General features: G+C 51.6%; 1 protein-coding gene across 1 annotated transcript; it reads right to left on the bottom strand.

The window, feature by feature from the left end:
- Positions 1 to 5495: 5495 nt before the first annotated feature.
- Positions 5496 to 19622, bottom strand: ANKK1 (ankyrin repeat and kinase domain containing 1). The gene is given in 9 exon segments (XM_004382514.1): positions 5496 to 6305; positions 6308 to 6801; positions 8077 to 8113; positions 8797 to 8915; positions 9846 to 10001; positions 10578 to 10627; positions 10902 to 11053; positions 13149 to 13443; positions 19438 to 19622. Coding segments are annotated over 9 exon segments (2298 nt in total).
- Between the last annotated feature and the right edge of the window lie 1655 nt (positions 19623 to 21277).

The following is a 21277-nucleotide window of genomic DNA, read 5'->3' as shown; positions in this document are numbered from 1 at the left end:
AGGGTCCAGATGCAGAAGGAAGCTGGTGAGAACAGTCCATCTTTGGTGGGGGGAGACCCAACCTGATACGGTGGGGTTATGAGGGAAGGGGAAAATGGGGTATTTGGTAAGAATAAGGAGTCCCTGGGTGGCACAAATGGTTAATGTGCTTGGCTGCTAACCAAAAGGTTGAAGCTTCGAGTCCACTCAAAGGCACCTCAGAAGAAAGGCCTGGCAATCTACTTCTGAAAAATCTGCCATTGAAAACCCTATGGGGCACAGTTCTACTCTGACACACATGGGGTTGCGATGAGTTGGGGTCAACTTGACGCCAGCTGGTACATGATAATGTAAGAACAGCCTCCTACTTCCTCTCTTATCCTGTTTCCGCTACTTGGTAAGTAAGGCAGCCCTAGAGCAGAGGCCCAAGGATGGCCCAGGAGATGGCAGCTGAAGCAGAGCCCCAGCCTGGAGGGGCCTGGAGAGGCCTTTGACTCTGGTTGGAGTGACAGACAGCCCCAAGTCCATAGGCAATGCCTCATGAACACTATATTTGTTGGTGCTTTCTTCTATCAACACACCTGATGAGACCTGGAGACATGCGTGAGAGGCCAGAGAGAAGGGTGCTGCCTCCCTGGAGCCTGGGGTCAGTGGGAGACAGATGCTGTCTATACAGTGAGGGAGGGTGGTCCGGAAGAGGAAAGAGGTGGCCATCTGGGGAGGGACAGGCCTCGGGGAGGAGACTGTGTGGAAAGAAACCTACAGCATCCACATCCTGGTCTGGATTTTCCACCAAACACTCCCACTGCCCTTCGTTTAGGAGGCCGGGCTCCATGCTGTGACCGGGGCAGGGGAAAGGATGGGGTGGGCAAGAGTGGGGAAATTGCCCTGTGGGAGACAAGTGCCATCATCTTGTTCCCCTCAAAGCAGCAGCTGAGCTGGAAAGCTGACAGAATGGGACCTGACTGCAGTCCGTCTCTCCACAAGCCCACTCACCCCAACTCCTCTCCGCCTTGTGGCCACTGTATTCATCTGGCCGCCCTTCTTGCTCTTCTCTCTGAGCATGCACAGCCCTCACACTGCTCTGCCCACTGGAAGGCAGAGTTGCTGTTAGCCCACGACTCATGGCCACCCCATGGACAATGGAATGAAATGAAACTCAGTCCTGCACCATCCCCGTGATTAGTTGGGCATCGGACTGTTGTGACCCATAGGGTTTTCACTTGCTGATTTTCAGAAGTAGATATCCAGGCCTTTCTTCCTAGTCCTTCTTAGTCTGGAAGCTCTGCTGTAACCTTTCCAACACCATAGCAACCCGCAAGCCTCTACTGACAGACGAGTGGTGGCTGCACATGAGATGTATTGGCCGAGAATTGAACCCAGGTCTCCGGCATGGAAAGTGAGAATTCTACCACTGAACCATTACTACCAGCAGAAGGCAAAGTAGGGTCCAACACAGCGGTTCAGCAGCCTCTGATCCTACCCACTCCCAGCAGATGCAAACACATGGCCGCCTTTGCTTTGCTTGCAAGGAACCCACTCTCTGACACTTGGGGCTCTGGTAACCAAATCTGTGGACCTCTCTCACAGCTGTGTGTCAGCGACATGGCTGACTGTGGGGGTTGCTCCTGCCCCACAGCTTCCTTGACACTGTGTTAGGTGTGCCCCTCAGAAACGTCTTTTCCAAGAGGCTCAGTGACAGCTCATGCCCCAGGCACTGAAGGAGTGCCACCCTCTCTCCCACAGTGGGCTGGAAACAGAAAATAGACAGCAGCTTCCAAGAGCATCTTTGCCACAAGGCTCCAAAAGCCTGGGTTATCTGTGCCCTATTCCAGACCCTTCTGATTTAGGAGAAACTGTAAGAAACTAATGTGTGGAGTACTTACTAAGTGCCAGGCCCTTCGACCTACACAGCATCTCACTTCAGTGGCATCACTAGGAGGGTGGAGGAGGTGCAGACCACACAGGGGGACACTGTCAGAGGGGTGACACCAAAATCACTGTCTGTAAAATTTTTGTGCAGTATTTCAGCAAAAAGGTATTACTATTTATAAAAATATCCCAGTAGTTAGTTATGACAAAAAAAACATTTTTTCATATACCCAGCTTACATGTATCAATATACCTACAAAGCTAAAACTCTATGCTAATTTACTTTTTGAACCTTCTAATGCATTCCGGTCAGAGCTGTCATTATTACCCAACTACGGAGATGCTTCAAGTCACATGATTTTGTCTGCACGCTTTACAAGCACATGCTGTTGTTTTCATTCCTGCCGGTGTTTTTATAGTTGCTGATTTGTCAAATTTTCTGGTGTTTTAGCTACAATATTGTGGTAATTAGCATGGGTGGGGGTGACACCACAAGTTACCGCACTGGGTGACACCCACATCTCATTCAATTATCACAATAACCCAGTGAGATAATCATTATCTCTGTTACAGATGGTGCAGCTAAGGCTAAGAAAGCTTCAGCAACCTAAGGTTATGCAACTAGGGAATGGCTCAGCCAGGACTTTGAGAACTCAGTCTGTCCTCAAATCCCACATTCTTTCCATAAAACCCAGCCTCCCATAGCTTCCCTCCTCTGTCTCAGCCTAGCCCAGTTCCTTAGGGTGACAATTCTAAATATCACTAGGAAACCTCTAGAGGGCAGCTCTGTGGTAATGGGATCCAGCGTACGTGCTGTATGTGTCTGTATGGGTCTGTGTCTGCGTATGGTTAGGTGTGGCTTGAGAGGGTGCCAGCAGGCAGTGACTGGGACATGCTGGCCAGAGCTGGCCTGAACTAGTTACCTCAGTTATCCCGAAGAGGAAGGGGATGGAGGAAGCAGGGGTCTGAGGATATTAGCCTAGATCCAGGGATCATCAGTGTCGAAGTGAATCCTTGGGATCTATCACCATGGGATCCCTTGTCCTTCCCTGGCCTGGACAATAGGAGCAAAAGGACCAGGTACTGTTCTCACTCCTTTCTTCTAGGCCTTAATTTTTTCTTTCCTCAATCTCTTTCAAATAGGATAAAGACACTATCCTCCCCCTATGATTGAGGCCTGACCCTTCCCACTGCTTGATCTGAGCTTAACTGGCTCTGAATCTGCAGCCCCACAACGCTTCCCTGCCTCCTGTGGAATCTTAGACTTGGAGCCAGATCAGACTCAGGGTGCAAAGAGAGGCAAACAGACCCATGCCCACTCCCCTCTTCAAGACCTGCTCAGGCGGGTTCTGGGAAGGCAGAACTCGAAGGAGCATTTTAACTACAATTCTTGCCTAAGGCTGCATCTCAGGGAGAACAGGGAGAGGGGCCGGCAGCTCGCAGGGAGTAGGATGGGACAGTCTGCTGAGTGCCCTGGTCTCCAGGACTCAGGAGTTCCCACTCATCCAACCAGAAGAGGGAAAGGCCTCTGCCATCTGGGGCTGCTGGCTGGTGACTGTCTTCATGGTTATGCTAAGAAAGGACTCAGAGAGAGACTATGGGACGCCCCCTGGTGGCACTTGTTGGTTCAGTTGCCCTTCAGAATCAAGTGGGACATTGTTAATAATGCTAACGTCAGTATCCTACCCTAGAGGTCTGATTTAATCAGTCTAGGAGAGTCCCTGGGTGGTGCAAATGGTTAACACTCTAGCCTACTAACTGAAAGACTGCGAGCTCGAGTCCACCCAGAGGCACCAGAAGAAAGGCCTGGCGATCTACTTCTGAGAAATCAGTTGTTGAAAACTCTATGGAGCACAGTTTTGCTCACACACATGAGGTCACCATGTATTGGAGTTGACTCCAAGGCAACTGGCTAAGGGCCGGGTAGTAGTATTTTAAAAAATCCCACCCCCGCCCTGCACCCACATCTTGCCCAAGAGGTTCTAATGTGCAGCCACAATTTGTAACCACCACTCTAGGGCACAGCCCAGCTCAGGGCTGCTCCCCAGGCTTGCTCCTGGCTCTTCATGCAGCCATAATGAAATCTCCAGGGCCCAAGAGACTGGGGCCTCAGTCCAAAGGCCACGGGATGGCAACACTGCCAGCTCTGCTTAAAAGGAAGCATGAACCCAGCAGGATCAGATGTGTGACAACAGGCTTCCTCTGCCTCGCTGCTCTCACCCCACACTGAAGTGGAGGCTGTTGCCTGGCACCCAGCCAGGAAGAGCAAGGTGGCTGGAGAGCAACCTGCCCACTGGCTGGGGTGGGAGCTGGCCAGAAATGGTTCCCTTTCTCTGACGTGGTAAAAATGTTGTGGAGCTGGAGCTCCCCTGTCCTGCCCCCCATCCACCGCCCAGCCCTACTGTCCTCCCACTGGTGGGCTTCTGTCCTGCCAGCCCTGTTCAAGCCAGAGAGAGGGCACAAGTCTGGGCAAGGCCGGCAGGAAGCCCACGAGCCGCTGACCCTGGGCTCAGGTCACAAAAGGCTAGTGGGAGTGGCCCCTGCCCTGCCCCAACCCACACCATGACCAGCAGGACAGACCGGGCCAGCCAGTGGATGGCCAGGTGTGGTCACAGGAGAGGGCTCTGAGCCACCACTGAGGAGGAAGTTCTCCCCTGCCAGCTCCACAGCAAGCCCAGTTAACCCACCGCTTACCACTCAGCACCCCCTCCACTTCCTCTCATCTGCTCCCCACCTCCTCCTTTCACCACACACAAATCACATACACACCACCCCCACACACATCATCCAATTCCCCTCATTTGCTCCTCTGCCTCCTCCTCCACGTGAACTCACGCACACATATTATACCCACATAATGCACCAGACGAACTACACCACACACACACCACACTAATATACACTCATGGCCCCTATATGCAACTGCCCCCCAAGGTCAGTCCTTCTCTGGAGGGGAAACCAGATCCACAGCTTTATTCACACAACAGGGTTTGAAGCCTGGTGGTCTAACTGGATACAAAAGAGGGTGGGTCAGCATTCCACATGAGATCGCGCAGCCACAGTGGAGCGCACCCTTCTTTCACCCCAAGAGACCACGTGGGAGACCCAGGTGTGGGGACCACGGCCACTTGAAAGGTGGGGTCAGTATGGAGCAGGGGGCTGGCTGGGGTGTTAAATTCTGAACTTTCAGCTTCTGCTGCTTGAGCAAAACAAGGGAGTCCCACTCTCCTGCCCCAGCCTGAGGTGACGGGTCAAATGACACAAGCTGGGAGGAACCCACTGCCCTCACCTCCAGGCCTCCCTTTGTGGGATTCCCTAGCATCCAACAGCCCGAGTTAACAGTTGCAGAGGTGCAGGAGTCTTGGGAATGGAGAGGGAATTCACTTGGAGGGCTGGAGTCCAAGTAGGGGAAGAGTCTGGGGTCTGCTGGAGATGCACCTGGGGAAGGTCCTGAAGGAAGCTTTCTGGCCAGGGGCCCCTCCCCCAGCCACACCCTCAGTGGTACCTCTGCCCCCTCCTCCATCACCAGGAGACCAGATTCCTGTTTCTTCTCAAGGCTGAAGGGACAGGTGGGCGTTCAGGCAGGGAAGGGCCCTCCCAGAAGCCCAGCTTCACTTCCATCAACCCCCCTTCCTTTCGGGCATCTAAACCTCCGCCTGGGCCTCAGGCTTTCCACCACCCAGAATGGGCACTGCGGGCTCCTTGCTCTCTAGGAAGGCTATGATGCCCTGCTTTTGGCTCCGGAGGGCCAGCTGCAGAGGTGTGCAGCCCACCCCATCCTGGATGTCCAGTTGGGCGCCGGCCTTGACCAGCACTTTCAGGATGGCCATGTTGCCCTTGAGGGCAGCCAGATGGGCAGCTGTCCAGCCCACCCTGTTGCAGGCGTGAACGTCCGTGCCATGCTCCAGGAGGTTGATGATGCTCAGGAAGGCGCCTCTTTGGACTGCCAGGTGGAGCGGTGTCCAGCCAGACTGTTCGGCAGCACTGAGGTCAGCTCCACACCACAGTAGGGTTGACACCACCACCTCCTCCCCGTGGCGGGCCGCCAGGTGCAGGGGGGTCCGGTTCATGTCTCCGTGAGCACCCAAGTCTGCATGGCTCTCTGCTAGGAGATGGATGATCTCCAGGTGGCCCTTGTAGGCTGCTAGGTGCAGGGGCGTCCAGCACTGCTGGGTGGGCAGCTCGGTGCTGGCCCCGTACCTAAGCAGCATCTTGCAGATAAGGTACTTGCCCCTGGCGACCGCGATGTGCGGTGGGCCGTAGCCACCCTGATGGAGGGCATCAGGGGCCACCCCCATCTTCAGCAGGTGTTGGATGGCTCTCACTTTGTCCCAATCCACCGCCAGGTGGAGCGGTGTCCTCAGGCTTCTCTGCCGAGCATCCAACTCAGCCCCCTGGCCCGTCAGCAGCTTGACCAGGCTGACGTGGCCAAAGTAGGCTGCCACATGGAGGGGGGGGTCTTGCCTTCAGCCTCACACAGGTTGGGGTCAGCTTGACGGGAGACCAGGAGCCGGGCCACATTCTCGAAGTTGTTCTGCACAGCCAAGTGCAACGGGGTCCACCCTTCGTGCTCCTGGGCATCCGTGCAGGCCCCATGGTCCAGGAGCAGGCGGGCAGTCCGGTCATCCCCATTCTGGGCTGCAAAGAGCAGCGGGGTCCAGCCATCCTCGTCCACCAGGTTGGCATCTGTGCCGTGCTCCAGGAGCAGGGCACAGAGGTCAGGTTGCTGGTCCTGCTCGGCGATGAGGAGGGGCGTGCAGCTGCTGGCTGTCTGGCAGTCCACATCCACCTCGTGGGCCAGCAGCAGCCTCACCTGCTCCATGCTGCCCTGCGCCACCAGAAGGTGGAGGGGTGTGACCTTGTTCTCAGAGATACGCAGTTCCTCATCGCTGGGGACCAAGCTCTCACTGTCCGAAAGCTGCAGGACCTGCTTCAAGTAGCTTCCCGAGTCTGCTGGGAGAAAGATGAGGCTAAAAAGACCTTTCACCTGCCCAGAGGTCATCTTGGCCATTCCCCTGCACCCTGGAAGCAGCACCCAGGAAATGCCTTTGCTGACATTACAGATCTCCTGGGTTGCCCAAACAGTTTGCACTCAGCTAGTAACCAGAAGGTTGGCAGTTCCAACTCACCCAGTGGCACCTAGGAAGAAAAGGCCTGGTAACCTGCTCCCGTAAAGACTACAGCCAAGAAAACCCTTTGGGGCAACTCCACTCTGTAACACGTGGGGTCGCCATGAGTCAGAATGGACTTGATGGTAAACAACGACAACAGCAACAACACACCGTTCTTCCTGTTACAGTTCAGGCACCACTCCATTGTCTTAGACCACTAAGGCAGAAAGAGCAGACCCAGGAAGCCCTAGATCAAATTCTGACTCCACCACTTTGCATCACGTGACCTTAGCCAATTCTCTGCCTCTCTGAGCCTCTAAGTTCTGACTGGTCACACTTCACACCGCCTCTGTGAGGACAAGCTATGTAGGCAAAAACTTTCAGAGGTGTTTCTGCCACAATTAGGAGAGTACATGTTGAAAATAAATTTGTGGCTGGAGCTGTATAATCGGAACTCCTCCTGAGACCATTAAGGGCCTGCTTTCTTCTGCTCTACCCAGCAGCATCTAGTCGGCCTGACTCATGGTGACCCCATGTGTATAAGAGTAGAACTGCACTCCATAGGGTTTTCTATGGCTGAAAGTAGAACAGGAAGTAGATTGCCAGGCCTTTCTTCTGAGGTGCCTCTGGGTGAACTTGAACCCTCAGCCTTTCAGTTAGCAACTGAGCATGGTAACCATTTGCACCACCCAGGAACTCCACCCAGAGGCATATTAGAATTAAAAAAGAAAAAAACACTGCCCAGGCCCCACTCCCAGAGATTCTGATTTAATTAATCTGGGGGTGGGGTGGGATGGGGTGGGGGTGGGGGCAAGCGATTCTAGCATGTAGCCAGGGTTGAAAACCACTGCTTCAGCTCCCAGGCCAAGAAGGGAGGCATCTGACCTTGTGAGAACACAGAACTGAATAGAAAGCAGAGCCAGGACCCCCCCAGGGACATGTGCCGCACTAGAACATGGAGAAGAGTGCCAGGGAAAGGAACCCACTACACCTGATTTGTGACAGGCCTGGGGAGGAGGGCCAGGGCTTGGGAAGGATGGGGAAGGAGTCTGCGTGGATTCCATTTTTCCCTCCACTGTGAGTTCCCTGCTTCCATGTGGTGCCCTGGGCTCACCATTGTCCGTTAGCTCCGGACTGACTTCCTCATTGACCTGCCGAGGGACCAGAAGACAAGGGTGTGGATCAGCAAGATAGCCCAGGTCTTTGCCGTCCACCCCTCCCACCCTTTCTCCAGCACTCCCTTTCATCTGTCAGGACCCCATCCCACCCAGTCCTAGGGGACCCTCCTTCTATGCCATCCCTCCACCAGCTGGGTCTAGAGGACAACATGAAGCAGGGAAGACTTGCCAGAAAGAGGTGGCTGAGGGCCGTGCCTTCCCCTTGGGCTGACCTCCAGGTGGAAGGCTGAGTGAATCTGTGGGTTCAGCTGGGAGCCCAATGCCACCCCATGGTGTTTTCCCATATTAGCGTCCAGACAGGAGAGCACATTGATGACACTGATGCCCATGGGCTTGAAAGCTTGGGAGTGTGGAGCTCTCCCTTGCAGGCTAGGGCTCTGTTTACTTCCACCCATCTGAGAGAAGGCATGTCCTTCTCCGAGGCTCTGAGCCAGGGCCACTACTCACCCAGAGAGCACCTCTGTCCCTCTCTGGATGGACACAGCCCCAGGCTGGGATGCCTGGTCTGGTGAGCTGAGTGTCGCTGATTGCAGGCCCACTGGTGCCCTTAGCCAGGCAGCTTCAGAAAGGACACACCTGTGTGCCCACATGCAGGGCCCTGCCCAGAGCCCACAACAGAGCCCACAGGGGGCCCCAGGGCAGCCTGCAGCATTCACCTCCAGGGTCTGCTGCAGCGACGGCTTGCAGGACACCTTCCGGGCCAGGGCCTCACTCTCCGGGTCTGCAACAGGACTCTGGAGCAGGGACAGCAGCATGTCTGTCTCCACTGTGATGTCTGCTCTGTGAGGAGGGAGGAAAGGAAGCAGCAGGCTGGCCAGCAGTCCCTGCCCTGTTCTAGAGACCCCAGCACTCCCTGTAGGTCCCACCCTTGGCAAGCCACAAACCCTCTCTGGGGATCAGTGGCCTTTTCCATCAAACGAGAGGACAGGATGAGGAGCTCTCTAAGATGCTCACCCTTACACGTGTGTGTGTTTTCATAGTCTCTGAAGGACTGGAAACTTCACGGTCCACTGTATGCCTGTGACCCCTTGATCTGGGGACCTTGACCTCCCAGGCCATGACCGGACCTAATCCCCTCACTGCCAGGCCTAGTTAAAGACTCTGACTTTCAGCTTTGCCAGGTTGTCCACGTTTCCTCACAGTCCAACTTGTTGGCATCTAGGTGGCAGGGGCAGGGATGGGAGAAGGTAAGGAAGGGGTACTTTGCAAGGCAAGAGAGTTCGAATCAGAAAGCGTGAGGGTCTGGGCTGACTTTTCTCTTTCCTTTTACTTTTAAGGTAAGCTCTAGAAAATAAGGGGAGTGATGAAGGAGGATGAGGATGGGAGCCCCTGCCACTTCTTCCACCCCACTAACCCTCAGCCCTGAGGACCCATGGCTGACTGGAGATCTCAGAGGCAGAGCCAGGCTGGATTCCACGTCTTCTGACTTCCAGCAACGAGGGTTTTCTCGTCTACAGCCCACAGATGCACACATTTACACACTCAGACTCAGACCCTGTTCTTCGCTGCCCTGGCTCCCAACACCATCCTCCCCCTACAGCGATCCTGATTCTGCTTAGAAAAATAGCTCTGGACCAAGTGCTGCTGGCCTCTCTTCACAGCTCTCAGAGTGGTCTCAGGCCTCCCAGCATCTCCTCTCTGGCCCCCTCTGGCCCCAGCCCTACCCAGAACCCTGCTCCCTGGGCTGGTCAGGCCAGATCAGAACCTGGGAAGCACGGCCTCTTCTTGGGGTCCTGGTCCCAACAGCGTTTCATCAGATCCACCATCTGCTGGGCCTCACCCGGCCACTCATCTGAGATGAGCTGCAGGGAGGGTCGCATGCCCGCGATCACTCGGACGATGACGGTCATCATGCTGAAGCCTGTGGGAGGAAGTCCAGGCTGTGTAGGTGCTGTGAGGCAAAGTGAAGGGACTGGGTGGGAGAAGGGAGCTGAGGAGCCCAACAGGGTGGTGCACACAGTAGGGGCTGCATGAAGTCTTGGTGAGTAAAGAGTTGTGGGCTGACTTGAGGTTCAGGTTTGAGCAGCTGAGTCTCTCTGGTCCAGGGCCAGCCGCCTCCCAGGCCAAGACCAGTCCTGACCCCTACACTGCCAGGCCTAGTTAAAGACTTTGACTTTCAACTTTGCCAAGTTGTCCACATTTCCTGACAGTCCAACTTGTTGGTATCTAGGTGGCAGGGGCAGGGGTGGGAGAAGGTAGGGTTGCAAGGCAAGAGAGTTTGACCCTGAAAGCATAAAGGTCTGAACTGACTTTTCTCTTTCCTTTTACTTTTAATGTGAGCTCTAGAAAGTAAGGGGAGGAAGGAGGATGAGGATGGGAGCCCCCAGTACAAACCTCCCGCTTCTTCTGCCCCCACTAACCCTTAGCCCTCCCACAGCCTCCTTTATGGACCCCACCAGAGGGTGACTGCCCCACGCCGAGACACGGTGCCTGCTACCTGAATATGGTTTCTTCTGAGTGAGGATCTCCCAAATGACAATCCCGAAGCTGTGGGTGGGGACAGTGCTCCCTGAGTGACCTTTCTCAGATGTCCATGGCACCCCAGCCAGGGAGGCCTATGGACCAGCCAATCCCAGGCAAAGCCCCTCCATCCAGAGTCCCTCATCCCATCCCTCTCCCTCCCCTGTGGGCAAGGATGGGCTAACCTCAGATCCACCAGGCTTCATTCCCGTCCTGCCCTACCCTTTGGGCTCTAGGGGCCAAGCCGGGTGGTGACAATGAGCTGCCTCTTGGGTAGCAACAAGCCCAGTCTCCCTCTCACCTGTACACATCGTATTTGGGGCCTGGGGCCTTGTAACTCTCCAGAAACATTTCAGGGGGAATGTAGCTTAGGGTGCCCCGCAGAGCTGACCTCTCGATGTACTGCATCCGGGTCGACTGTTCCATCCATTTGGACAGGCCAAAGTCTGAAATCTGGGAGGAAGCCAGAGGTGGAGAATAGGATGGCAATAGAATCTTGCCTCCAGAAAACTACTTCGGTTTCTCACTCCTCCAGCTAGCTATCCTTTCCAGATAGTGCAGCAATGAAGAGCACGGGCTCTCACGCCAGTGGCTCCATCACTTCCTACTTGCATGTTCGCAGACAAGTTACTTATGTTCTCAGAGCCTCAGTTTCCTCATCTGTAAAATGGAAATGATATGCATACTGAACTCATAGTGTTATTATGAGGATTAAATGAGGCAGCATAAAGCACCTAGAATGGTGACTGGCACATAGTAAGTACCTGGGAGGTGTTGCCATTATGCAGAGGAGCTATGGATAAGGTTGACGAAAGAAGGCCGTCTTTGGTGAGCCTTCGCTCATTCCACCTCCACGCACCCTGGAGCACTCACGTCATGTTCTCGCCTTGTATATTTATCCTCCCTTTGCTTCCATCTGGAATCAACTCGATGGCAACGAGTTTCATTTGTTTGTTTTTGCTTCCATCCATTGACTCATTGCTTCACCAATTTACCGTTCACTGAGTGACAGTGAGCTGGGTACTGAGGATCCGGCAGTGGACAAGAAAGATGAGAACCCCCTAACCCTCATAAATGCTTATTTAAATAAGGGTGGCATAGTGGTTAAGAGCTCGACTGCTAACCAAAAGGTCGGCGTTCGAATCCACCAGCCGCTGCTTGGAAACCCTATGGGGAAGTTCTACTTGTCCTACAGGCTATAGGGTTGCAATGAGTCTGAATTGACTCAATGGCAATGGGTTTTTTGGTTTTTTTATTGTCATTTACAAAATAGTTTCACTATTGATTGTTGTTGTGTGCCATCCGATTCATAGCGACTCTACAGGACAGAGTATGACTGCCCCATAAGTTTTCCTAGGCTGAAGTCGTCCAGGAGCAGATCACCAGGTCTTTTCTCTCACAGAGCTGCTGGTGGGTTTGAACCACCCACCTTTTGGTTGGCAACCCAGCACTTAACTATTGCGCCACCAGGCCTCTTTCACTATTGATCATATACTTACAACTGGGGTTAGCAATATGAAGAAACAGAGGTACAACAAGGGTACAATGGGGTCTGTGGAAGGCCTCCCTGAGGAAGTGACCTTTAAGCTGAAAGCTCAAGGATGAGTAGGCCTTTGCTAGATAAAGAGCGTGGAATGGGGGAAGGGTATTCCAGGCAGAAGGAACAGAACGTGCAAAGGTCCTCAAGTAGAAAAAAGTGTTGTATGTTTTAGGAACTGAAGAAATGGTCATTCTGTCCATTCATAGGGATTATCTCATTTATAAACCAGTTGCTGTTGAGCTGACTGACCCTGTGTGTGTGAGGGTAAAACTGCTCCATAGGATTTTCAGTGGCTGGACTTTTGGTAGTAGATCTCCAGGCTTTTCTTCCAAGGGACCTCTGGGTTAGCAGCCCAGTAAGTTAACTGTTTGCAGTGGTAGAATTCTCATCTTCCATGCAGGAGACCTGGGCTCAATTCCAGCCAATGTACCTCATATGCAGCCACCACCTACCTGTCAGTGGAAGCTTGCATGCTGCTATGAGGATGAATAGGATTCAGCAGATCTTCCAGAACAAGAAAAACTAGAAACAAAGGCCTGACGATCTACTTCCAAAAATCAGCCAATGAAAACTCTATGGATCACAACAATTTGATCTGCAAAACCATGATGGGGATGGCACAGGACCGGGCAGCACTTCATTCCGTTGTGCATATGGTCACCATGAGTCAAGGGCCCACTCAACAGCAGCTAACACCAACGTATCATTTATATGCGTCTCCACCCTAAGCAAAGAATAGGAGGGACAGGGATTTTTCTATCCACTTTAGAAATTGAAAACTGAGGCCCAAAAAGGGTTATCCCAGGCATCCTGACACCCAGCTTCCTGCACCAGCTTTCAATGTCCATCCATCTCTGTTTTAGGTGTGAACCCTGCCTTCAGTATTTGTCCATGAAGGGAACTCCTTAAAACTCTCGACAGGCCCAACAGACAGGCAGGTAGATAACCTGCTCACCTAGAGGAGACTCTGGAGTACAAAGGGGCGGAGGGGCTGACCAGGGCCCTTACCTTGACATGCATGTTGCTGTCCAGGAGGATGTTGCCTGGTTTGAGGTCCAGATGCAGCAGAGATGGCTTAATGCTATGAAGGAAGTTCATGGCTAGGCTGGTCTCGTGGATGATGCGGAACTTGAGCTGCCAGCAGAGGCTGTGGGTGGGCAGCATCTTCTCCAAGGAGCCGTTGGCCATGAACTCCATCACAATGCCCAGGGGCTGCTTGCACACCCCATAGATGGGGACGATGTGTTGAAACTTGATCTTCTCCATTTTGGCTGCTTCTTCAATAAGACAATTCACATCAGAGCTATGGAGAGGAGGGAGCAAGAGATGGAAGAGGGCAACCCATTAATTACTAGAGCAACCAGCAGGACACAGAACTAGGCCAAGCCATGGGGACCCAGAGAAGCCTCAGGAGGTTTAAGGTAGTGGAGTAGGAAAGAGACATATGAAATGATGCCCAGCAGGCAGCACAGGTCAAGGTCCAGACAGCCAGCAGGGACAAGACAGGAAGTGAAGGTGTTTGCAGGTTTCAGGGCGAGTCCGTTCTGCAGAGGTGGCCTCAGAGAGCACAGATCACAGCCTGCCTTTTATTCTGGCCACTTGTTTATGTATCTATCTCCCCTCATTGATCGTGAGCCCCTGGAGGGCCAATATTAGGCCTCATGCTTCTGTTTTAAAATATCATTTACTGTTGTTTTGATTATGAAAGTAATACACAGACCTCGTCGAAAATCTAGGGAACACAGAGCTATAAAGAAGAAAATTAAATCACCAGTAATCCAACCTTCCAGAGCTGTCTCTGTTAATATTTTAAGATATTCTTTTTTCAAGGTATCTCCCTCCCTTTAGCTCCTTTCTGCTCCTCTCTCCTTTTTCTCTTCTCGTCACATAGTAGGTGCTGTTTTGTTATCTGATTTTCCCCCATTAATAAAGCACGAGAACCTCCCCACATTGCTATTCTCCTGAGCGTGGCCTTTAAAGGCTGCATGATACTCCATTTTCAGGATGAACTATAATTATCCATCTTTGTACTTCCCACAGCACATTGCCATGCACAGCACAATACATCTTGGTTGAATTGAACAGAAATCAAGACTTAAGGGAAGGCCATAGGAAATCAACGTAACAAACCCTCTTACTCATTACACTGCAGGTGCCCATGGAACAGTGAATAGGCAAATTGTTATAGATTGTTTGGGGATTTCAGGCACGAAGGTTAAGGAGAAATGCCATTTTTAAAAGCATTGTATTTGCAAGACTTCTTTGGCGGTGCAGTCAGAGGCTGCCTGCAATGTGCTCCTGGGCCTCCCTGGGAAGCCCGGCTGTGGTGGCTCTGAGCGCCGGGAAAGCCCTTCATCTCTCCCTCCGCATCTGGACAGGCTGGCGTATCCAGGCTTCTCCTGTCCTCGCCTTTAGTTCTCTACTGTCCCAGACAGCTTCCCTCCTTTGATCTGACTCTTCTTGTTCTCTTGAGTTCCCAGGAATGAGAAGACATCTGCCATGAGGTGGGAAAATGGGAACTGGGGTCAAACCACCCTGATTCCAAATCCCAGTTTCACCACTTATTAATCTGCATGACCTTGGGCAAGTAAATTCTCTGGGTCTCAGTTTCTTAACTGTAAAATGGGAATTATAGTGACTACCTTGCACAATCCCCTTCACACCCAAACTTCTTAAAACCATTTGTTATACCTGCTGCCACTCCTTTTTTTTTTGCCTCTCTCAGTTTTTGTCAGGTTCTGGCCTCTGTACCCCACTGAACAGCCCTTGCTAAGGTCACCAATGACCTCTATGTTGCTATATCCAATGAACACTTTTCAGTTCTCAGTTTACTCTTTTCTCATTTTTTTTATCGTGATAAATATATATGTAACAAATCATTTGCCATTGAAACGTTCTTCATGTGTACAATTCATGAACAGTTACGTTTATCATGTCGTTCAATCATTGTGGCTGTTAGATGCCATCGAGTCGACTCTGACTCATGGCGACCTCATGTGTATCTGAGCAGAACTGTGCTCCATGGGGTTTTCGAGGCTGACCGCCAGGTCTGTCTTCTGAGGGGCCTCTGGGTGGGTTCTAATCACCAACCTTTTGGCTGTTAGTCGAGTGCTTAACCATGTGTGCCACCCAGGAATTCTGCTGTTCAACCACTACCATTAACCATTTCCAAATTTTCCCATCACCTTTAGAAAAAGTTGGTTTACATTCTTTCTCAACAGCATGGGGCATTGTTGATCTCTAGCTCTTTTTTTGCTTGAGATGCTCCCTTACTTCCGCTATGTGTCAACATTCTCCCGGATTTCTCCTTCTCTTTCTGGTCACTTCCTTTATGTTCACTTTGCAGGCTCAGGTTTTGTTAGTTAACCACTGGGCTTAGTCCCAGGCCCTCTCCTCTTCTTTCCTCACTCTGTACTCCTTAGGCCATCTTGACATCTCCAGTTGGGTATCCAATACTTAAGGTATCTAGAAGTAAACTCTTGATTCTCCCCCTAAAACCTGTTCCTCCCCCAGTCCATTCTTATCTCAGTGAATAGGGTCTCCATCCTTCTAGTTCTCAGTCCTTGGTATCATCTTTGACTCCTCTCTTGCTCTCAGTTCCCATAACCAGTTCCTCGGCAAATCTTGTCAGCTCTATCTTCAAAATGTAGCAAGAATTTGACTACTACTCACCACCTCTACCATTTGCATCTGGTCTCACCCTCCTAATTAGTCTCTCTGCTTCTCCCCTTTCCTGTTCGCAATCTATTCTGAACCCAGAAGCCAGAGTGATACTTTTAAAATGTGAGTTGGATCATGCAGCTTCTCTGCTCAAAACCTTCCAACCTTCATCTCATTCAGAATAAAAGCCAAAGTCCTTACAATGGCCTACAAAGTCCTATATGTTCTTCTCCCACTTCTGGACATTCCTTGCTGGCCTCATCTTATACTAATCACTCCCTCACTCACTCTGCTCCTGCCACACTGGCCTCTTAGTGTTCTTTCACCATCTCAAGTGTATTCCTACCTCAGGACCTTTGCACTTGCTGTTCCTTCTACCTAGAACACTTTTGCCTAAGATAGCCACATGGCTTGCTCCTTCATTTGCTTCAACTCTCTACTCAAATGGTGTCTTACTAGTAAAAATTTCACAGGCAATTCTGTATAAAAATAGCGACCTCATCCCAATTCTGGTACTCTTTATCCCTCATACATTTATTAAAAAAAAAAAAACAACCTGTTGCTGTCCATTCGATTTGGACTCATGAGCCCCATACATAGGTACCTCACAAAGTAATGTTTCTAGCCTGAACCTTTTCTCTGAAGATCAGATCTTCTCAACTGTTCTTAAGTTTTTAATTAAGAAAATAGCAAGTGGCCATAGGTTCTCTAGACAAAAATATTTATTTACTTAGTTATTCTTTGTTTTTCTCCATTAGATTGTAATCTCCTTGAGAGTAGGGACTTTGTTTTGTTCACCTAATGCTTAGACTGAATGAATCTCCTCTACGCCTTATCTACAATTACCACCTATAACAAATGACTCACATACTTTAACATTGTTAGTTCATTTTTGCTCTGAAGTCTGCTTAACAACTGTTCTTGGCTGTTAAATGTACCTTAAACTCACCATGTACAAAACTGAATTCATGATCTTCCTCTCCAAACCTGAACCTCTTTTCATATTTTCTTTATTAGTACTCAATACCACCATCTAAAAATATCTATTAAATACCAACTATGTGCGAGGCACTGGGGATAGAGCGGGGAACAAAATGGACACAGACCCCTGCTCTCATGGAATTTACATCCTACTGGATCCTTCATTCCTTTGGGCAAGCCAGGCATCACGTTAACCCTGTCTCCTCTTCCTCTTCATGTCTCCCATAGCCAATCCAGCACAAAGTCCTAAATATTGCATAGTTCATTTCCTTCAGTCCCCCAACGCTCCAGTCTAGACCCTCATCATCTCTTGCCTGAACAATGACAAATAGCCTCCTCACTGGACCAGTGTCCACCCTGTCCTCTCCAATCCATTCTCCATACTGTAAATCTGATTGTTTCCCCACTGTCAACCTCCCTCCCACACACACACATACACACCTGGCTGTGAACCCTTCAATGGCTTTCCACTGCTCCCTCACTCTCTCAACTCCAGCCACAAAGGCCTTTTTTCCATCACTTGTACTTCCCCATGCCCTTCCTGCCTTGGATCCTCGGCACATACTGTTGCCTCTTCCTGGAAAGCTTTCTCCTCTTCACCTGCTAAACTCATGCTCATTCTTCACATTTCAGCTCATGTGTATCTTCCACTGGGAAGGCTTTTCTGATCTCAGTCAAAATCTTTATTAATAAGCTCTCATAGAACCATATATCAGAGTTGACTATGAAGCATGGTGACCCCACATGTGTCAGAGTAGAACTGTGCTCCATAGGGTTTTCAAAGGATAATTCTTTTGGAAGTAGATCACTGAGCCTTTCTTCCGAGGCACCTCTGGGTGGACTTGATCACCCAGCTGTTTGGTTAGCAGCCCAGCATATTAACCATTTGCACCATCAGGGAATCCACTTGACATACAAAAACCAAAAAAAACCAAACCTGTTGCCGTAGAGTCTATTTCGGCTCATAGCGACCCTACAGGGCAGAACTGAGCTGCCCCATAGGGTTACTTGACACACAGAGAACATTACCCATTGCCGCCGAGTCAATTCCGATTCATAGTGACCCTATAGGACAGAGTAGAATTGCCCCATAGGGTTTCCAAGGAGCTGCTGGTGGATGTGAACTGCCAACCTTTCGGTTAGCAGCTGAGCTCTTAACCACTGTGCCACCAGGGCTCCTAGAGGACACTAACCCATAACCCATTGCCGTCAAGTCGATTCTGACTCATTGCGACCCTATAGGACGGAGCAGAACTGCCCCATAGAGTTTCCAAGGAGCGCCTGGTAGATTCGAACTGCCGACCTTTTGGTAAGCAGCCGTAGCACTTAACCACTATGCCACCATGGTTTCCCATTAATTTCCTTATCACTTTCCATCCAGGGAACTCCGAGAACTTGGGAAGGGAAAGTGGCAAGTGTTACACTCAATGTCTAACAGTGTAGTCTTGTCAATGCCATCTGTTTCCTTTTGTTCTTTACTTCAAAGGCTGTAAATGATTTGGACGAATCCTAGAATAATCTGACTCTTCTCCAAAGTCAACAGGAGGACGTAGAGGAATAAAAAGTGGGTGAGTCTGGGCCTATCTCACTTTGCCCTGTCTGTGAGGTGAGTAGGGGAGTCTGGGAATTAGAGAACGGACTGGCTTGAGTGCGGGGCCTGAGGCTGTGTCTTGGGAGCTTGCATGGTGACCACAGAGAACATGACAAACATCATCCAGTTTAAATGCCCACAAGAGATGCCACTTCCCCAAACCCTCTAGCTGATGTCCAGGGAGCCTTGGGAGGAAAAAATGGTTATCCTGTTCAGACTTAACATCCCAAGAGTCTCCTTCATGACTGCAAGGAGGCAGGGGGCAAGCACACAACTAATGCATGCAAATCAGTAGGGACGGAGATGGAAGCCCATCTCAATGGGAAGACAGAGAAGAGTGGAAACTGTGGGAATGAGGGAGGGAGGCGTCCCAAAGAGTGGCAGCAATGTGCATGATGAGAGTTGGAGAGAACCAGAGAAAAAAAACAAGGGCAGAAAGTGCAGTATTCCGGGTTTGACCTACAGGTCCTCTAGCAGGTACTACGCAGGTGCCAAGTGAGGCCAGTGGCGTGAGCAGGCTATCAGCCCATCAGGTTGGGCAGCGTCCATCCCCCACGCACCCCTAGCCCACACTGGCTGTCAGTCATGGGACAGGAGTACATAGTTCCCACACGTCACTGAGCGTCACTGGGTGCAGTGCCACAGCCCTTTGGGAAGTCTAGTCCTGCGCTGGGAGTCTGGGGTGGGTAGGAGAGTGGCAGGGGCACGTAAGACGATGCATCACCACCCCTGCACCTAGAAGGAAGGAGGTGGCTGGAAAGAAGGAGGGAGGACGAGTTTAGAGGTCAGATGGGACAAAGGCATCTTTGGAAGGCAGTTTCTGCTCACCTTCGACCTCTGTTGATTCCACATGCAAGTATTATGTGCCAACTGCATGCCAAGTATGGAAATAAAACAGACATAGCCCTGCTTGGCGGAGCTCAGGCTACTGGGTAGCATTTAGAAACGCTGAAGGGGCAATCCTCAGCGCCAACCTCAGCCCCCCCTCCCTCAGGAGCGCCTTGCCTGGCCTGTTTCTCCTTCATGAAACGAGAGGGCTGGCCGCCGGGCGGCGCCGGTAGGTACCTGGTGGCGTCCGGCAGGAGGCAGGGGGGACACTTGATGGCGTACTCGGTTCGCCAGCGCTTGTGCCGCGCCTGGAACACTTGGCCGAAGCCGCCACTAGCCACTTGGCGCCATTCGCCCTCAAAGTCGTCGCGGCTGAAGACGGTGAGGCTGCCCAGGCGCCGCTCCACGCCTGCGGCGGCCATGGGGTCAGAGTGGCGCCGCGCACTCCTGCGCAAGGACTGCAGCCTGGGTGGCCTGAACAGCCGTAGCAACCTGCTCCTCTGGTCCCGGGAGGGTGGGGATGGTGAGGCTAGCTGGGCCCTCCCTCCTTCCGCCAAAGAGGAGCCTATCCTGCCCTGCAAAGGCGGGGAAAACCCAGACCTCAGCCCTAAGGCCCCAGGAAGAGATGGGGGTGTGGGAAGGCTGGGCCTGGGAAGAGGGGTATACCTCCACAAAGACCCAAGAGACTACCACCTCACTCCAACATTCTTCCTCAGTCTCAGCCTTTTATCTACCCTCCCCTAGTTCTCACCTCTTGCGAAAGGGATGGGGGTGTTAGGAAAGGAAGGTGTATTAACTGTATTAACGTTGGAAGCAGGGGTCTGGCCACAGAATTTGGTCCCATTTTATTTAATCCCAGTGCTAAGTGGAAATTAGTTTATTCATTCATGCAACCTATGTACAGAGGGTTTATGTAGGGTCCAAGACTCTGCTAGGAGTCTCTCTTGTTGATTGTAGGAGCCCAAAGCCCCACCCCTTCCCAGAAAGGATGGAGTTCCTAAAATTATAGTGAGGATTTTCTGGTCTGGATCTGTTGGCCTGACTAGTTTAAAGTTTTCTTTCTTCATGTTGTTTAATTTTCTCTTTGTTCTCACTTAGTATTTAGTAAGGTTACTTTAAAAATGTCAGCACAGCCAAGGAGGTGTCAGCAGAAGCAGAGAGGGGTGTATGGTTAGATGCCTTCCTGCAGGGAACTCCCCTTCCTGGTGCTCTTCTCTGCCCAGACTTCAGAGGGATCCGTGCAGTGGGGAGGTGAACTCCTTGGCCCAGTTACTGAAGGTGACTTATTTCCAGGGACGAGAGGAGGCTCTAGGGAGCAGTTGGATGATGACTAGGGCCTCATCCCCTGGGTGGGGGGGCAGTCCGGGCCCAGAGGACCACAGAGCAGTGTTGGGGCTGTCCAGGAATCTGGCCTGAGGGCTCAGCACGGAGACTTGGGGCAGGAGGGAAAATGTACCAGCAGAGGCAAACCTGGCTGCTGAACAGACAGGAAGCTGTCCTGGTGGGGAAGGTTAGCCAGGTGGCGGTGGAGAAGAGATCTCCGAGAGAAGTAGCTGGCAGTGTATCAGGCTTGGCCTCCTCTCTCTTTCTCTGGACTTCCTGCTTCCTTCCTCCTTCCTGACGTCCACTGCAGGCAGTGTCTTTGTCCTTGTCTGGGAATGTCAGAGAGAAAGGCTTCCCGGTGCTGGGCCTGGGGGTTCCTCAGGGTCTTCAGTCCATGGAGTGCGTGCAGTGCCACCCTCCCCTCAGAGAACCACAGAGCGGGGCAGAGTATAAGCACTTTGAATAGGTGGGTATTTTAGTTATCTAGTGCTGTTATAACAGAAATACCACAAGTGGATGGCTTTAACAAACAGAAATTTATTTTCTCACAGTCTAGGAGGCTAGAAGTCTGAATTCAGGGTGTCAGCTCCAGGGGAAGGCTTTCTCTCGCTGTCGGCTCTGGGGAAGGTCCTTGTCATTAATATTCCCTGGTTGAGGAGCTTCTCAGTGCAGGGACCCCAGGACCAAAGGATGCGCTATTCTCCTGGCTCTTGTTTCTTGGTGGCATGAGGTCCCCTTGTCCCTTTGCTCCCCT

Source organism: Trichechus manatus, unplaced genomic scaffold (assembly GCF_000243295.1).
Source record: "Trichechus manatus latirostris isolate Lorelei unplaced genomic scaffold, TriManLat1.0 scaffold00094, whole genome shotgun sequence".
Taxonomy (NCBI): domain Eukaryota; kingdom Metazoa; phylum Chordata; class Mammalia; order Sirenia; family Trichechidae; genus Trichechus; species Trichechus manatus.
This window is presented reverse-complemented; position numbering and strand designations above follow the sequence as displayed.